An 18,278-nucleotide genomic window follows, 5' to 3' on the forward strand; every position below is an offset into this window, starting at 1 on the left:
TCCATTGAAGTATGAAGCCGCCCCTGAATGCCTTGTAGCAAAATGAACAAGCATTTTCTTTTTTAGTAGCAATGCAGAAGAAACAAACATCATGATATTTTGCAACAATATGCTGAATATCCTTTGACACACTTATTATTTAGCAAGGAAGTAAAAACATGACTGCAGTAGGAGCCACACCTAAAACATAGGATTTTGTTAAATGTCATTTTCACTCACCAATATTTTAGAGCATAACTTATTAAAGGGGTATTCCCATTTTAGTCAATAACGACTTAGATGGGAAGACCAGTGTGTCTGTCCTGGCCACCACTGTTTCTGCAACTCCCCAGAAGTGAATACAGATGGATATTCTCCTGATTGGCTAAGGTGAGAACACCTCTTTGTGTTTGTGTGTTTGTGTGTGTGTGTGTGTGTGTGTGTGTGTGTGTGAGAGAATATATGTATACAGTGGGTGGATGTGTGTGTGTGTGTGATATACTAGAAGGATGCAATTGACCTAATATTGGCATCCGGGTGACTTTAACAACAACTAATTTGTGACAGCTTGACCTGTCAAAAATGGAAGAGGTTAATACCTACCAAAGGGATCCAAAGAAGGACAATAGGGGAACCAGTGACAGTGTCATGGGCATCCAAGGCTCACCGATGAGCATGGTGAGAGCAGGCTAGTCCTTTTGCCCTCATCCCACAGAAGAGATACTGTAGCATAAGTTGCTGAAATAGTTAATGCTGACTGTGATAGAAAAATGTCAGAACGCATATTTATAAATAAATGAATCTTGCTATTTATATAGCGCTAACTTATTTCACAGCGCTTTCGAGTAACTTTTTAAAAAATGTATTACCTTCCCTACCAAGCTGGGTACTCATTTTTACCGAACTCGGAATGCTGATTCAACCTTGAGCATGCTACCTGAACCACGTGGGGATTGAACCCACAACCTGCAGGTCGTGAGCGAGAGCTTAGGACTGCATACTGCTGCCTTAGCACTCTGCACCATGTAGTTGCAGACTGGTCAGAGTGCCTATGCTGTCCACCACTGAATGCATCGACAATGCCTGCATTAGCATGAGAACTGGACAATAGAGCCAGGTTTTATGAATCCCATTTTCTTTTGCATCATGTGTGCATCATTTACCTGGGGAAGAGATGGCATCAGAATACAGTGTAGTCCGTTTGCTTTCTGCTCAGCTGCCCGGCTTTTATCCGGAAGAAAAAGCCCTGCATGAGTGACAGATGATGTGTACATTTTTTTTTTCTTCATCTACAGATATGTCTTAGTAAGGGAGGACAAATCTATATACTAAAAGTGCTGTCTTTAACATAAGTGTTAAAGGAACCCTCTGGTCCCAGGACTCAATTTGTCCAGGATCCAGAGGGGAAGCTTATATTACCCAGCACCCTCCTGTATGGCTGTAGTACAGTGGATACTTACATTCCTGGGGTCCCTCTGATGGCCATTAAGCGTCTTGGGTCACCTGACACACACTGAGAACTGGTAGTGCATCAATAATCTGACACTACGCGCCTCTCTGACCAGTGTTGGAAAACCACAGAGGGCCCACAGGAACATGCAGACCTGCAGCACTTAGAGGAGGGCACTAGGTAATGTAACTCCCCTTCCCCACACACACACTTTCCGATTCCTGGACACCTTTTTGTACCCGGGACCAGAGGGGCACTTTAACAACTTGGCTGCAAAAGACAAGTTGCAAACCTATATTTATATATGCGGAATTTTATGGGTTATTCATTGAGCCCCTGCAGCCTCAGGGGAGTAAATGCATACTGTAAGGCAGGGTTCAAACGGGGCGTATTTTCGTCGCAAATCTCGCGGTTTGGCCGCAGCAAAAACTACGAGATTTCCGTCGGGAGAACCGCCGCGGTTTAAGCTGCGGCGGCTTTGAAGCGGTCCGGCCGCATGCTTTTCCGTTGCGGACGGCTCTCCCATAGAGGAGAGCGCGGCCTTAACATAAATAAACAAAAAACCGACTGTAAACAGACATGCTGCTTCTTTTGAAACCGCGGCTGCGACGGCCGCAGCCGCGGTTTCAACCAGATTTACCGCAGCGGATTAGCCGTCCCGTGTGGACGAGATTTCTGAGAAATCTCATCCACATGGCTGGCTAATCCCGAGATTAGCGGCCGCGGGCGGTTTTGCCGCGGGCGGATCTGCTGCAGTAAAACCGCAGCAAATCCGCCCTGTGTGAACCCAGCCTAAAGAGACATCAGACAGAATTTGAAGAGGGTTATCTAAAGCAGACGTGTAAGAAAGGTTTTCTTATGTCCTGCTAATTTATGTAGAAAGAACACCCCCTCCAAGCTATGCCATGTAAATCCCCAATAGTCATAACCCCCCCCCCCCCCTCCTTCATAACATTGCAAACTGAATACAGACCCCAGGTAAGACCACCTAAACTAATCTGTAGTGCCTGTACCACACCCCTTAACATACACAGACCCCAGACCAGCCCTCCTAAAGTAATGTAGACATCAGATTGGATCCCTTTAAGAAAATACAGTTCACTCGTGATACAGATTCATCTTGCTTTTCAGGCCTTATAAAGGTAATAGAACTAGAGGCTTGTCTGTAAACGGAGCTGAATGTTTGGCTGTTTATCCACAGGGTATAATCTGTGATATTATTTGCCTAAATTAAGTTTTTTTGAATTTCTTGCATGAGTCATCGTCAGACCGCACTGATACTTTTCTCTTTTGCATAGTGAGCATTGCAGTAAACTTTACAAGGGGGTATTCATAAACTTGTTTATCGTTGAACTAGACAGATCTAAATTAAAACACAAGCATTTCTAGCATAAAGCCTTTGTTGTTACAGAGGAGGCCTTCACAACAATGCCTGCCAGTGTCAAACATGGTTGGGAAAATGTATTCTTTACCGTAAAGGGTAAAATATTCAACAGATGTAGAGTTACTGGATCTGCTGTGTCCATAACATTCGCTGGCATCCCCTCTACAGAATTTGTACGTTCTCAAAGTCACGGCTAAACTATAGAAATGTTGGCACAGTAAAGGGAGGAATAATGCATTTCCAAAGACAGAGGATTCTGCCTTGCTATAGTGTGAAATAATTACATATATTGTATTGCCTCTTCTGTACCAAAAGTTCTCTACAGTTTTAAAACATTGCCATAAGAATTCTTGCTGTCTACCTGACATTACTCTTCTAGTAGATAGTAGGGCACTTTATTGTGCTTATGCAGAAACTCGCTTATATATAAGTGTGGGGTAGTCATACCATGACTGAGAGCAGGTTGCACTAGAAGTGTATCAGCAAGTTTTATTTTATGTAGCTAATGTAAAGAAGGATTTTTTTTTATTTAACGGGGATTTTCAAGTACTAACATTCAGTCTTGAGTTCCCTGAGGACACTTTTTACAGCACAAATAAATGTAGGCAGGGCTTCAGAATTTCATTATGTGACTCACTTTAGCTAAATTCACACTCAGCATTTTTAAATAGTTTTTTGCAGAGTTGTGTTGACTTTTTTTTTTTTAACCTTTTTTGATTAAAAAAAAAAATTCCTACTATATGTTACTTTAACCCCTTAAAGGGAAAGTGTTCCCAGGTATGAGCACCATAAACGAAGTTCTAGTGCTCGTACGACAGGTTCCCTCAAGTTCGGAGAGGTATTTTTTATACTTGGTTGACTCCCCCATCCAGTGCTCTTACCCTCAAAAGTCAGTACGGGCTGTGCAGGCGGACCTCTAGCTGCTTACTCTGCGCCTGCACTCCTGTGCTGAGCTTCGGTGGTGACAGCATTAGCTCAGGGAGCCAGACAAGTACAAGAAATGTCTCCCTGAACTCCAGGGAACCTTCTGTATTAGCACCATAACTTAGTTTATAGGGCTCATATCTGGAGACAGGTTCCCTTTAAAGTGGTTATGTGGTTACAAAAATAAAACATTTTAATGGTTGGTCATGGTTAAAGAAAAAAGGCAGTCTAGGAGCGGTCGATGTCAATATTTGTAAAGTTCCATGTTTTAATATTCCAAAATCTCCGGCCATGTTACTCCTGCATCTTTCCAACCTCCTGGGGCGGACTTATCACAAGTCCATCCTCAAGCATCTTATCAATGCAGTTAGGTTTTGCATTCCGGCTAAGTGGAAATCTTCAGATCCAACTTCCTTAGCTCATTGGGTACACAAAGTAGCTGCTATTCAGAGGATGAAGGAGCTCTGCTTCATGACAAAATGAATGCAAACTTCACAGCTTGGAACCCTATAGACTATTCTTCAAGACTCTTAGGACTACGAAGACATTGTTAGTTACAGATAATTCTTATGCGGTGGTCTATGTATGGTTGGGACTTTCCCTGTTGGAAGCCCCACTTCCCTTTTGCACCTCCTCTTTTTCCTTCTTTCTCGCTCTATCCTAGTCTTGCTTTATTCTTTTGCCTCTTGGCCGCTCTACATTTTCTATTGGATTACTTGATTTTAATACTGAATTGGTTACACAGTATAAACGGCCTCAGGAGTACCTGATTTGCTACACACTAGTGGCACCTCTGTTAGTTTGTTCAGTAAGAGGCCAAAATCTTGAAATACAATTTATTTTATCAGATTGCCCTAAAGTGGGCATAGGCCTATGCATTTATGTTGTGTTTTATATTCTTATAATCTTCTCTTACCTTGACACATGCAAAATAAAAATTTAGCATTTTTGTTTAAAGAGGGCATGCTCCCCTGTCTTCAAGTCCGAGCTGAGCAGCTCCTTTGGCCACATCCCTGGCGCAAATGTCCTCCAGAGGTCAGGTGAATGCTGCGGCCAATCGGAGGACACAATGTCGCCATCTAAAATGTAAAAAAAACTTTTACCCCCAACACCATGTTCTGAATATAAAAAAGAACTACACATAATTTGTGAAGCCACAATTATATAAACAGGAGCCATATTGCGTTATTTATGAGAGAAGGGAAACTGTCACTAGATAATAACCTATTGTGTCAGCTCAGGTAGCCTTCACTAGTCCTAAGGATGCCACGACAACCATCAGTAATAGGATTGCAGCCAGCGGCTAGGCAGTGGAAGGGAGGCACCCATCACCCCTGCTAATTGCTTACATGCTGCTTACACAAATGGGATAAATGAATTTTACCTCAAAAGGAATGTCATCATAAAATAATGTATTGTGTAAATAAGTTTTTATATTAAACATTTTTTAAAAAGAGAATTTTAATTTTTCAATGTCAGTCTTTATTAAAAAAAAAATTAAAATCCTAATGTTCTACAGTTTTCACACCAACGACTAAGCCTCATAATAGTCCAACATTTTCGTTTATGTAGTTCAAACTTTTCAGCAGTCATCTCATTATTATCAGAGGTAGGATTGCAATAAAGCAAGGTAACACAGGATCCACCCTGCACAATAGGTGGTTGCCTCCTATCTACTCCATGCACAGGTCACAAAACATGCCTAGAACACTCTCCCATGGAATTGAATGGGTCAGCACTAGAGATGAGTGAGCATACTCGCCAAGGGCAATTATTCGAGCGAGCATTGCCCTTAGCGAGTACCTGCCCGCTCGGAAGAAAAGATTTGAGTGCCGACGGGGAGCGGCGAGGGGGAATGGGGGGGGGAGATCTCACTCTCTCTCCCTATTTCCCCCCCCCCCCCCCCCCCGCTCCCTTCTCTTCCGAGCGGGCAGGTGCTCGCTAAGGGCAATGCTTGCTCGAGTAATTTCCCTTAGCCAGTATGCTCGCTCATCTCTACTCAGCACCTGTCCATTTTATGAATGGCCCATGAGGCTGCTATAAAGCATCTCTAAATGCTGTTAACTGCAGTGAAAACATCATGGCCCCTCTAACATTTCAAAGGAACCCTTATTCATTGCCTCATTAAGCATCATCACACAGATATGGGGCCTGAGGAGAAGAGTATTTTTTTTTTAGAATAACCATTAGAGAAGCCATCTGGCCCCACAGATTTGAAAATTATTTTTACGTTTTTATGGCTTCTAGAACTTCAGACCTAGAGGTTGATGGGGAAAGAGAAGCTAATTGGTCGGGTGACAGGCATGGGTGATTAATGTTCTGGAGAAAATGGTAAATTTCTTTCAGTTGGGGTTGATGCGTATTTGTATCTTCTCTGAGAATATAAAGAGAGGAGTACAGCGGTTCAATGATTGCGGCTTCAGTGCATTGCGAATTTTAGGTAGACCATATATAATTCTGTTTTCGCGGACTTGTTCGCTATATTGCAAAATTTTGCGGTACATACAGGACAAATTAGTGCGCCATTAGCTCTTGCAAATGCAAGATTGTACACGGCACACTATTGGCTGATGGAATGTGTTCTGTATCCTGGGCGCTGATTGGCTCACTGATCGTAGCATTGGTCTGTTTGTTCACTTTTGCGATTGTTTTACAGTTCACCTGACAGATTCATTTGTGTAAATATAACGCCGCTACTTTGAGGATGTTTACGTATCGTGTGGTCTCTGGAACATAACCCCCGCAATATACGAGGGATCACTGTAATAGGCGAATGCATTAGCAATTTCTTGGGAATGAGTAATTTTATGCCCACCAGAGTGTTAAAGTTATCTAATCCTTTCCTTAGATCTAAGACTTAAGTTGTTTAGCCAATAGCGCCTCAGTACGGTTATTGTGTATGTAAAATTGCATATTCATTTTTAGAAAAACTAGATCCTGTTTTACCACCGAGAGACTCCAAAGCTTGTCCCGCAACCCAAATATCTCTTCTATTTTGGTGTGGGATTAGCATATTTAGGGTGCGTTCACACAAGCGTGTTTTTGTGCGTACTTAGGTGCGCACATACGTCCGCACCTAGGTACGAGCAAAAACGCGCGTGAACACAGCTGCGTGCTGGTTGTCAACGGAGCCGCGGCTGCTGCCGGCGGCTCCATTGAAAACAATGCTCTGCCGGCCCCCTGTATTCTTTTTCAGGGAAGGGCTTTACATATAAGCCCTTTCCTGAAAAAGAAACATTTTAGTGCAAAAAAAATAAAAAATTGCCGCTGCCGTGACCCCCGCGGGCACGAAGAACACTTCTGCTGCATGCGGCAGATGTTTCCTACACCCCCGCTAGTTAAAAGAATTCCCTGCTGCAACATCTGCCACATCTGTGGCAGATGCAGCAGAGGAATTCTTTAATTCTCAACCGCATCCCCGTCAATGGCTTTTCAGGGAAGGGCTTCATAAGCCCTATACGTACCTGCCGGGTCTCATGGCGACTTCTGGCACTGTCCCCGGCTCTGTAGTTCTGAGCTATCAGCAGCCAGGGATTTAAAATCCCCGCCTTTTGGTAGCTCTGATTGTGATTGGCTGAGCAGTTCAGCCAATCACAATCAGAGCTACCAGCAGGCAGAGATTTTAAATCCCTGGCTGCTGATAGCTCAGCAGCGCTACAGAGCCGGGGACAGCGGCAGAAGTCGCCGCTGAGCCCGGCAGCCGTCAATGGCTTTTCAGGGAAGTGCTTATGAAGCCCTTCCCTGAAAAGCCAATGAAAAGTAGTGTAAAAAAAATAAAAATTACTTGCCTGTCCGCTGCTGCTGTGTCCCCCACGGGATGAAAAACATCTGCATGTGGCAGATGTTTTCTTCATCCCCGCTAGTTAAAAGAATTCCCTGCTGCTACATTTGCCACATCTGTGGCAGATGCAGCAGAGGAATTCTTCAATTCTCTACCGCAGCTGTCACACATGTCAGCTGCGGTAAAGGATTCTGCTGCCGGCAATTGATTTCAGGGAAGGGCTTTGAATATAAGCCCTTCCCTGAAAATCAAGTAAAAGTGGTTTAAAAAAAAAAAAAAAAAAAAATTAATACTCACCTCCCTTCAGCTTCCGGGGCACAGCCACGTCTTCTCCTGCTGTCCCCTGCACTGTGGTGCTGATCTATTAGCAGGCGGGAATTTAAAATCCCTGCCTGCTGAAAGAGCTGAATGTGATTGGCTGAGGTGCTCAGCCAATCACAGGCAGCTCTCGCCCGTCATTCAGAAAGGTTGTGGATTCCGCCTAGTGACAATGCAGGAAAAGCAGGGATTTAAAAGCAAACTGTACGACGGCAAGCCGCGCGGACCATCCGCAGTACAGAAAAGGAAAAGCAGGTACACGCGGATGCCGGCTGGGCACAGGGTCTGATTTTGCTGCGGGCTCCCGCATGCGGAATCTGACCCGGTCTTGTGTAGTCTGCCTCACTGACTAATATCTAATTTGTGTCCCCCCCCCCCTCCTCTCAGTTTCATGCCATTGCTTCTAGTCTTTCCTTGTGCGAATGAGAATAGGGCTGATCCCTCTGCCCTGCGACAGCCCTTCATATATTTGTAGATGGCTCAGCCTTCTTTTTTGTAAGCTAAACATTCCCAGATCCTTTAACTGTTCCTCATAGGACATGTTTGCAGACCACTCACTATGCTGGTAGCTCTTCAACCCAGTCTGTGATGCTGCCATTGAAGTAAATTTAGATTTGTTTGGCATGACTTGTTTGTAACAAACTCATGCTGGCTCTGGTTAATTACTCTATTCCCGCTCAAATACCTGCACATATGATGTTTAATAATTTGTTCAAAAATATTTCCCGGTATAGTAGTCAGGCTTACAGACCTGTAGTTTCCTGGGTGCACCTTATTCCCCTGTTTGAAGATGGGGACAACATTTGCCCTTCTCCAATCTTTTGGGAATCTACTGTTCTCTGGGAATTTTCAAAGAATATGCAATTACCTCTGCTGCTTCCTTTAGTATCCTAGGATGTAATTCATCTGGACTTTGAATTCATTTAAATTAGCAAAGTGTTTTCTCACCATCTCTCTGCTTATAGTTGGCCTGCATTCTTTTATTCCCATAATAGTACAGGGCAGATCAGCTGATGTTACATTTTCTTTCTGTGAGAAAACAGATACAAATTAGAAAATTGAAATTTTCGCCTTCCCAACATCATTTTAAACAATTCACCATTTTCATCCTGTAGACCTCCTATTACATCTTTGACTTTCAAAATTTCCATTCCTTTTTGAACATTTTTGTCCTTCTGAACATCTGTCCATTGGATCCTTCCTACACTCTTTCTGAGTACACTAGTAATTATTAGGAAATTATAGTACCAGTGTTTCTGGTGGTGCAATGCGTCAAACAGCTGTGCTACATGGCACATCCATTATGATCCCCACACATCACACACACACAGCTCTACTACATCCATTCTGACCCAACACATAGCACATGACACACACAGCTCTGCTTCCTGATTCACACACATAGCTCTGCGACATGGTACATCCAGTATGATCCCCACATATCACACACAGCTCTGCTACATTGATCCTGACCCCACACATCACACAACTTTACTACATCCATCCTGATTCCCACACATCACACACACACAGCACATGACACACAGCTCTGCTACATGGTACATCCATTATGATCCCCACACAGCTCTACTACATTCATCCTGACCTCCAAACATCACACACACAGCTTTACTCCATCCATCCTGACCCCACACATCACACACACAGCACATAACACACACAGGCCCTATAGGGGGAATGTTGTCCAGTAACGGGACAACAAAGTTGAAGAGCCATAAAACAAACAGAAGACATGGGTATGATTTTAAAAAAAAAGCTAAAAAATGATTAAAAGAAACTTGAGGAAAGAGATAAACCTATTGCTTCAGCTAGTTATTTTTATTCCTGGCAGATATACACGTTAAGGCCGGGTTAACACTGGCAATGGGCTTTCTTGCAGTTTAAAAGTGAGTGAAAACGCATGTTAATGAAACCAATGATTGAAATGCAGAAAGCCATTAGGTTCAATAGAACCTAATAGCTGCGGGATAACGCGCGGATTTCCGCTGCGTGAAATGCGGCAGCAATCCGTCCATGGGCATTAGGCCTAACTCTGAATGGTTTTTAGAAAATGCACTTTAATTCTTAATGGTTTTTATTTTCCTTGCTCCTCTCTACAGTTCTGTAGTCTTTTGAATAGCGTTTGTGTATTGAAGTCATATTTATAAAGAACATTAAAGCTTTTAGCTCTAGTTAAGTTTATTTTTTGTCATCTCAAACTTTTTGAAGAGACTTAGATGGGAAATTTCAGGGACTAACAGGGTTTTTTTTGACAACAGCTTAACTGCTGGATGACAATCTCTTTTCTTTCAGATGTACCAAGTTCCAGAATTATGACTCACATGCATAAATCTTCATGACATTTCATTACAGATGCAAAATGCTTACTGGAACTTACAGTAACTGCTTATGTGCTAACTGAGGTTTCACTATCACACCCTTCTGGCTTCTTGCATTTTCGTCTGAGCAATGTGCTATAGCATATTTTTAGGACAAAAATTAGAAAAATTAATAACCTCTATTCCCCCACATCTCTAAATGCAAAATATATTATCAATAATCATTTATTGGTGGTTCTCAAAGGCCGGATTATATGCGCTTCTGAAAACAGTATTAGTATCTCAATCTTTAAGCTAGGTTCAAACGGGGCGGATTTCACTGCGGCCGCTAATCCTGGGATTAGCCAGCCATGTGGACAAGACTTGTCAAAAATCTAAGTGCCGCGGGTTTTTAAGCTGCGCTTATTCCACGGAAGTCTTGCGTATTTTCGCTGAGGCAAAACCGCAAGAGTTCCGCAGCAAATCCGCCCTGTGTGAACCCAGCCTTACAGTTACTGCTGGGGACAGGCAAGCATAAACAAAATTACTAATGATTTATAGAATAAAACAAAAGAAACCATCATTAACCCCTTAGTGATGAATCCTGTTTGCGCCTTAATGACCAACCAATTTTTCATTTTTTTTTTTTTTTTTTAAATCGTCGCATTCCAGGAGCCATAACTTTTTAATTTTCCCATTGACCTAGCCATATGAGGGCTTGTTTTTTTGTGGCACAAGTTGTATTTTCTAATGGCATCATTTTTGTATACATATAAGTTCATGGCCTGATATCGCCCTCGCCAGTGTGAAGGAGCCCTGACTCTCCCTAGCGGCGCTGTTGGCTGAAGCACAGCAGCGCCGCTAGACTCCACATCGGAACTTTGACCTTACTGACAGATCACTCAATGTGTCAAACTCACGTTTTATGATTTTACGGCAGTGGTGAGGATAGAACAAATAACAACAAAATCATCCACCAAAGGTCACGCAAAGGGGTCAAAGTGTAGTGCAAGAAAAAGCCTGTAGGCTTTTCTAAATTAGATTTTTATGGGGATTGGGGAGAATAAACGAATTTCTGTTTATTTTCGTTTTTTTGGACTTCAGTTTTATGGCATTTTAGTTTGCAAAATAAATGTGATAACATTATGTGGGCCAGCACAATTCTGGCGAAACCAAGTTTATAAAGGTTTTTTTTTTGTTTGCTGCTTTTTTTTGTAAACAAATTTTTTTCCCCAAGATTTGCTTTTGTGTTGCCCCATTTAAAGAGCCATAGCACTTTTATTTTTCCATCAATGTAGCTGTATGAGGACTTGTTGTTTGCAGGATGATCTCTAGTCTTCATTTAGCCATTTATGATATTTTGATTGCTTTTTATTACAATGTTTTTAAAGGTAAGATTAATAAAATCTGCAATTCTGGCATGTTGTCTTTTTTTTCTTTTTCTAATTTTATTATTTTTAACAGCGTTCTCGTGCATTATAAATGATATGTTAAATTAATTCTTCAGGCCAGTACAATTATGTGACATCTGTGACAGCTGCGGTAGGGAATTCATTATTCCCCACGGGGATTTAGAATTCCTTTGCTGCATCTGTCACAGATGTGGCAGGTGCAGCAGGAAATTCTTTATTCCCAGCAGGATTGAAGAAAACATCTGCCGCATGCGGCAGATGTGTTCTTCATCCCCGTGGGGGACACGGCAGCGGCGGACAGGTAAATATATTTTTATTTTTTAGTTACACTAAAATGTTTGTTTTTCAGGGAAGAGCGTATAGCTCTTCCCTGAAAAACAATTACAGGGTGCCAGCAGACCTTTTTTTTTTTTCTGCAAAATCATTTGGGTGTTTATGGTCAGCGTGGACCGCAGTATCTGATTTATTAAATGTTTGGGCCATGGGGTCAATAAACAGCCTAATTTGGAAGACTGGTGTGATTTACTGCTTTTCTGTTAACAAGACCAGCCATATGTGCCAATTGGAGAGCCATATATGCTTTCTGATTAATAAAAGGGGAGATAAAATAAGGAAATGACCTCCCCCTGGGGTCTTCTGAAGCCATACGGTGACAGTAGGAGGATTGCAGAATGCAGATCCTCATCCCCTCTTTGCAAATTTGCACTACATCCCCTGCTTTCTCTTTCCCACACTCAAACACACTCAAACACTGCACTTGAACCTGCTCTAGCTTGGGCTAGAGCCATGATTTAAGTTTTTTTTGTTTTTAAAGCCAAGATTGTTGGCCTTTAAACAAGACAAAGATTGATCTACTAGCCACATTTTAACCTGAGGGAGAGTCTTTAATAGTAGCTCCCTCTGCAGTTGTGCTTGGGCTAAACTGTATCTTCCTTTTAACCAAATCCGGTTTATATCTCAGGATAAACTGTTAGGGCTCATTCACACGACTGTCTCCGCAAAACAATGTGGGAGTTCCACAGTCCGTGAGGCGGCAGAGACCACGTATATTTACATATATTTTAGCCAAAAATACATGCATTTCAGTAAACAAAAAAGGCCCCCCAAAGGTGTTCAGTTAAGTCAGTGTTTCCCAGACTCCAGTACTCATGAGTCCCCACAGGTTATGTTTTCGGGATATCCTATACTAAGAACACCTATGGCAATGTCTGAGGCACCGACAATAATTACATCACCTCTGCAAAACTGAGAAGATACAGAAAACATGATCTGTTGGGGGTCCCTGAGGACTGGAGTTGGGAAGCACTGGTTTAAGCTCATTCTAGTGATAGCTCAAGTAATTCAAAATGCTGTCATTCGATTTTTGACGGCCTTAGAAATCAGGTAATTTTTAAAGGGGTTGTACTAAAAATGACTTATCAGCTGTGCGCAGGATAAGAGATAAGTGTGATCAGTGGGGGGGGGGGGGGTGATGCAGAGTATGTGAGCTCAGTTACCACCTCTTCATGGCATTGAACTCGCTCGCAGTGATATCACATTGAATGCCGCGGCAGTCACGCAGGCAGGGTGCCACTCCATTCATTTCATTAGGGCTCACAGAAATGGCCAATTACAAGCGCTTGGCTTTCTTTGTCAGTCCCATTGAAAATGAATGGTGTGGTAGTGTGCATACATGACCGCTGCTCCTCTCAATCTCCATACTCCTTACTCCATTCTCAGAATCTGTGAAGTCTTAGCGGTGATACCCTGCACTGATTAGACGTGTGTCGCCTATCCCATGGATAGGTGATAAAGGTTGTTTGGGTACAATGTCGGGTACAATGTAACAGAAAAATCAAGCTCAGACCCTAATAAGGATATATTATGAAGTTAAATTAATCTACATGGAATTCTAAACATTTTTTTTTTCTTTAGATGATAAATAATTGAATAGAATCTAAACACTTTAAATCACAGTGGCTGTAAGGAAACTTTTTACACAGATAATCGGAAAAGTACTTTCTAATGTAAAAATGAAAGCTAATCCTTAGTACTGATCTACCTTCACTACAGCTATTAGGCACAACATAATTGAATGTATTTATCCCTGTTGCTATGATACCCTAAATCGTCACTGAATTAGTTTTGGAAGTCACAAAATGAGTCAAATGTTTCATGTGATTGTAGTATAAATATACCTGTGTCTGGAAGCTCTAACTGCTCATGAGTCAGGCTTCTGACAAAAATGACACTGTAAAGACAAAAATACACTCCATACAGCTCTGCGGCAGGGTTCTTGAAGTTTTCCACTTAAGAGATGGATTTAAAAACCCGTCAAGCTAATCATTAAATCCTTAAAGACCAGAATGTTTTGGTCCAAAATGACCAGACAATTTTTAGGTATTTTATCTATGCGGTGGTTTTCTGGCCCTATATTTTTTTGCGTGGTCTGCCAAAAAATTTTTTGCTGCTGTTTTGGAGAGTTGGGGGAGTTGTCATATATAAGGCTATTTTTTAATACCTTTTTTCATTTTTTCTTTTTTTTTTAATTAGAGGTAATATGTACAAAAAAAGTTACCTTTTTTTTAATACTTTTTTACATTTTGTAGTTCTTTATTTTAACGTAAATATCAGCATTTTAAAAATAAAGTATAGCAATGAGTTCACCATTTTTTGTTTTGGACGTTTTGATATATAATTTGCATAATATCGGATCAAAGGGCGGATTTGACGAAGGTTTAGGTTGGCATTTGGTTGCTTTTTTTTTTTTTTTTTTTATATATATTTTTATTTTATTCTGTCTTTTTTTTACCCATTTTGGAAACTTTTTTTTAACATCTATGTCCCCCATGATACAATATAAGACCTCTGGGGGACAGTCACAAACTTTTTTTTATTTCCCACTTTCCCACTGCAACTGGAGGATCTATAGGAGCTCAAGTTACAGGAGAAAACATTCCCCTAGTGTGAAGGTAGTTACTGTCAGAGCTGGCCAGAATCTGCTAAGACCCTGCAGCTCTTAGATGCTGGGGGTTGCCGACAATAACATGATTGCCGAGTCTTGTGCAGGAAATGGCAATGCTGCTTCCTGCATTTTCTACACTGCACTAATTGAGCGCTATGTAGCCTGTAAAAGAGAAGGCAGAAGCGGTTAAAAAAAAGCAACTGCTGTAATGCTGCAACATATATTTACTATCGGTCTGGATTGAAGCTCAGAACCAAGTGCCGTATATTTATGGCACTTGATCCTTTAATGGGTTAACAAATGGAAAGAATTGGGCTGTAACTGTACCTATAGAAGGCTGAAAAGCTAAGTGACCATGGAAAAAGATTCCCTCCTTGTACAATCACTTACCTCTAGTGACTAGAACAGACTACAGTAAAACTTGAATGTTCTAATCATGTATAGTGGCCCAAAGTTGGGGTGTCTTTAGGGTAGTTGTATGTTTTGTTATGTGTAAGCTGTCTTTTATGTATGTATGTGTGTATCTGTGTTTGTTTGTGATCTGTGTAGTGCTAACAAGCTTTGTTGTGGCAATCCTGTCTCACTTAACTTGTTGGTTGTGTCTTGTATTGTGGGAGTTTAGAAGCAATTGAGTGGCAGAGTCTAGTGTAGAGTGAGTTGCAGACATGTAGTCGGTGGAGGAGGATGACGTATCAGCGGAAGGCTGAAGCTCGTTTTTGCTTCTGACTATGCAGAACCGTGGGCCTATCTAATCTTCCGTGAGATAATCTTCCCTCCGGGAACCGAAGCACATAGTAGCAACCCCTACTATAGCAAGTCTCAAGAAGGAAACTAGACACAAGAAAAAGAGGCAAGAGTTGTATGTTGCTCCACCATGTCAGGAGAAATACCCCTCAGGGATTGTACCTCAGATAAGTGGGGCTGAGGACATATAGAATTTGTGAGTGAGTAACCGAATGGAAGTAGAGAAGAAGGCTGTCAGGAGTGTCGTGTCTGTGTTAACTTGTGCTGTTCCTGGAGAAATCAAAGTTGGATTCAGTGAGTTAAGAGAAACCATGTACCTCTGGTTTGAGAACTATCTTTTTGGTTTGCGGACTCATATTTAACAACAAATATCTGGTTGCTAGAACAGAGGTACTGGCGTCACGTGACAACACTGTTTGGGACTTATCGTTTACCATTTGACTGCTCTATTTTACATTTCGCATGACTGCGCCAGCCATGTTTTCGCCATTGCCAGTGAGAGATCACAGAGCCAACCATGACAACCACCTTAAGCACCCCGTGGTCTCACCCGCAATGTCCCAGTTCACGGCTTGCCACCGGTCATGCCTGTAAACTAGCACATATGTTCTAGACCACATGCAGGCAATGTGTCAAAGTCCTGCTTGCATGTATGGATGGATGGATTTACCCCCAGCACACACTACCAAATCTTCCCAGAGTTTGATTAGATTTTCCCAATACCATTCTCTTTTGCTTGGGCTAGGACTTATGGTAGCATGGCAAAATTACATCTGTCGCCTTGTGGCATTTTCATCCAAGGTGCACTGCTACTGGTAAAAACAAGGTGTGACTGCCTTGTTTTTTTTGTTTTCTTTTACAGATATGCTGTGGTACCTGAAAAGCCAGAATCAAGGCAGTGGCATCTGTTTTGAATAGAAGCAGCATACAATAGCACTAATATGTGCGGCACAGTATAATATGCTCTAAGTGGAGCAATTTTTTTTTTCAATTTTGATCATAGCCTTGAACAATGGGAACAGCCATGTAAATTTTCTGGTTTATGGACAAATGACTGACAGGCCTATTCTGCTTGAGCCATAACAAACAACTCTCCTATTGACAGTTTTGTGGGGGAAAAGGCTGTTAATGGCACTTGCCATCTCCAATTACAGGTGCCATAGACATTCTCTCTTTTCCTATGCAGAGGGGGGTTAGGGCAATACCATTAAGGTAAGCACGGCATCATCCAAAGTAAATTTAATATAAAAATATTGTATAAAAAAATGAACGATTCTGTGTACTGCGAATAGTCCTGGAAAACACACAAAAATGTCATTTAACTGTATTAAATTAACATGGTATTACAAGAGCTCTTATTTTAGATTTAACTTTTTTTGTTTTAGAAAAATGTGAAAAGGACAATATGGATGTGGAAAACACAAGTCAAAGTCAATATGTCAAGAACAAAAGCATACAAACAGATTTAGATGATTGTTCTGTTTTGGCGAATAAGACAGACTCCATTGTAAAAAGTAAGTGCATTACCCTTGATTATGTGTTTAATCTAGAAATTCTTGAGAAAAGAGCAAACCGTGCATTTCTTTGTCTTATGCTTGGACAGACTGGAGTAACAAGAGGCAGGGTTGGATTAAGCTTGGTGAAGATCCCTATAACTAGAAAAAACTAGTAGGGGCCCCAGTAATGCATAAGTGACCATAGCTGCCGAAGCTGGGAGAGCATTCCTGAGCAGCATGCTTGCCTGTTGCTGCATGCCTCCTCCAGTGCCCATGTCAGTCGCTCTCTATCTAACTTGGGTGCCAGCCAGGACTAAGTTGAAGTGAGGAGAGCGACTGTAAAAGGTTCTGACGAAAGACCCATGATTTGAATGGCTATCATGTATGGGTCTTTTCACATTGCATCTTTCCCTCTGCCCCTGCTCTTCGGTTCAGGGTTTGGAATCGCATGCCAAAAACTGCACCGAGATGGAAACCTGGACTGAGAATCATAGCTTTTAATGTGTGAAATAGTGACCACTTTGGTTTCCGTTTCACAAGGTTTCTTTCACTGTCATTCTTTTTAGTTGGATCGGAAAGCATCATACACTGTGCTATTCTATCATGAAAAGCCTGAAGCACAGGAAATCTAATGAGAAGGAGGCCAAACTTGTTTCCTTTTGACACATAAAAGGCTATGGTTTTGACAGGTCTCTCTCTCAATTTTGTTTTGAGATGGAATGTTAGACAGACATCCCAGATAGGTGCAGCCAAAAATGCTGCCAGAAAAAAGCCTAATGCTATGTTTTACCCTGCCGCAACCATTGCAAGGATTATGCCCCTGGGACAAATTTAACCTTGGTTGTGATGGCATGGCCAGAAAAGTTATCTTAAGCCATTAAAAAGCTATTCTCTTATGTTAATACAACAAATTCCATTGTAAAGCAAATTGAAAGTGTAAATAAACCATCTTGCTAGCACGGCACACCATGATTTCACATGGCATTAAGAGCCATCTGTACTTGCCGGGATGCCAAGTGAAGGACCCAGGACGAGCATTTGTTCACCCTGGCAGCCACTTTCTCAAAGGCCTTTTTCTGATGAGACAGCCCCGTCAACTTGTTCTCGTGTTGATTTTTAAATTGGTAACCAAAAAATAATAATTTTGGATCTTTTATTTTTATACTGGGGGACTAAAGGAACCGACATTATAGGAAGGGGAAAGGGACAACGTGGAAATACTACTTGACAGGATTCTGAGGAGACACAAAGTGGCAGGGATGCGGAGCAGTGAAAGGGAGTGGCATTTCTTGCCAGGCACTCTTTGGGGTAGGGGAGACATGGCAGATGTGGCAGTGATCTGTGACCATGGATCAGGTTTCAGGACAGAGAGAGCGGAAAGATCAGAATGGGGTACTGGGTGACACAAAAACATGCCAGAGGCTCTGTGAGGGGAGGGGGACAAGAGGAGAACACCAATTGGCAGTCACTGAGACAGGGCTGCTGCTTTGGAGGGGTAGTGGGTGGGAGAGTGGTTGGCTGGGGCTTT

The 18,278-nt window shown here is 42.0% G+C and overlaps 1 protein-coding gene across 2 annotated transcripts in view; it reads left to right on the forward strand.

The window, feature by feature from the left end:
* The window catches only part of MDFIC (MyoD family inhibitor domain containing), a 131,459-nt gene that overhangs the window by 65,612 nt on the left and 47,569 nt on the right, over positions 1–18,278 (forward strand). For both annotated transcript variants that reach the window (XM_066591801.1, XM_066591802.1), the window contains exon 3: positions 16,640–16,768. In XM_066591801.1, coding sequence (XP_066447898.1) covers positions 16,640–16,768 — 129 coding nt within the window. The remainder of the gene's footprint in view (positions 1–16,639; positions 16,769–18,278) is intronic.

Source organism: Eleutherodactylus coqui, chromosome 2 (assembly GCF_035609145.1).
Source record: "Eleutherodactylus coqui strain aEleCoq1 chromosome 2, aEleCoq1.hap1, whole genome shotgun sequence".
NCBI lineage: Eukaryota > Metazoa > Chordata > Amphibia > Anura > Eleutherodactylidae > Eleutherodactylus > Eleutherodactylus coqui.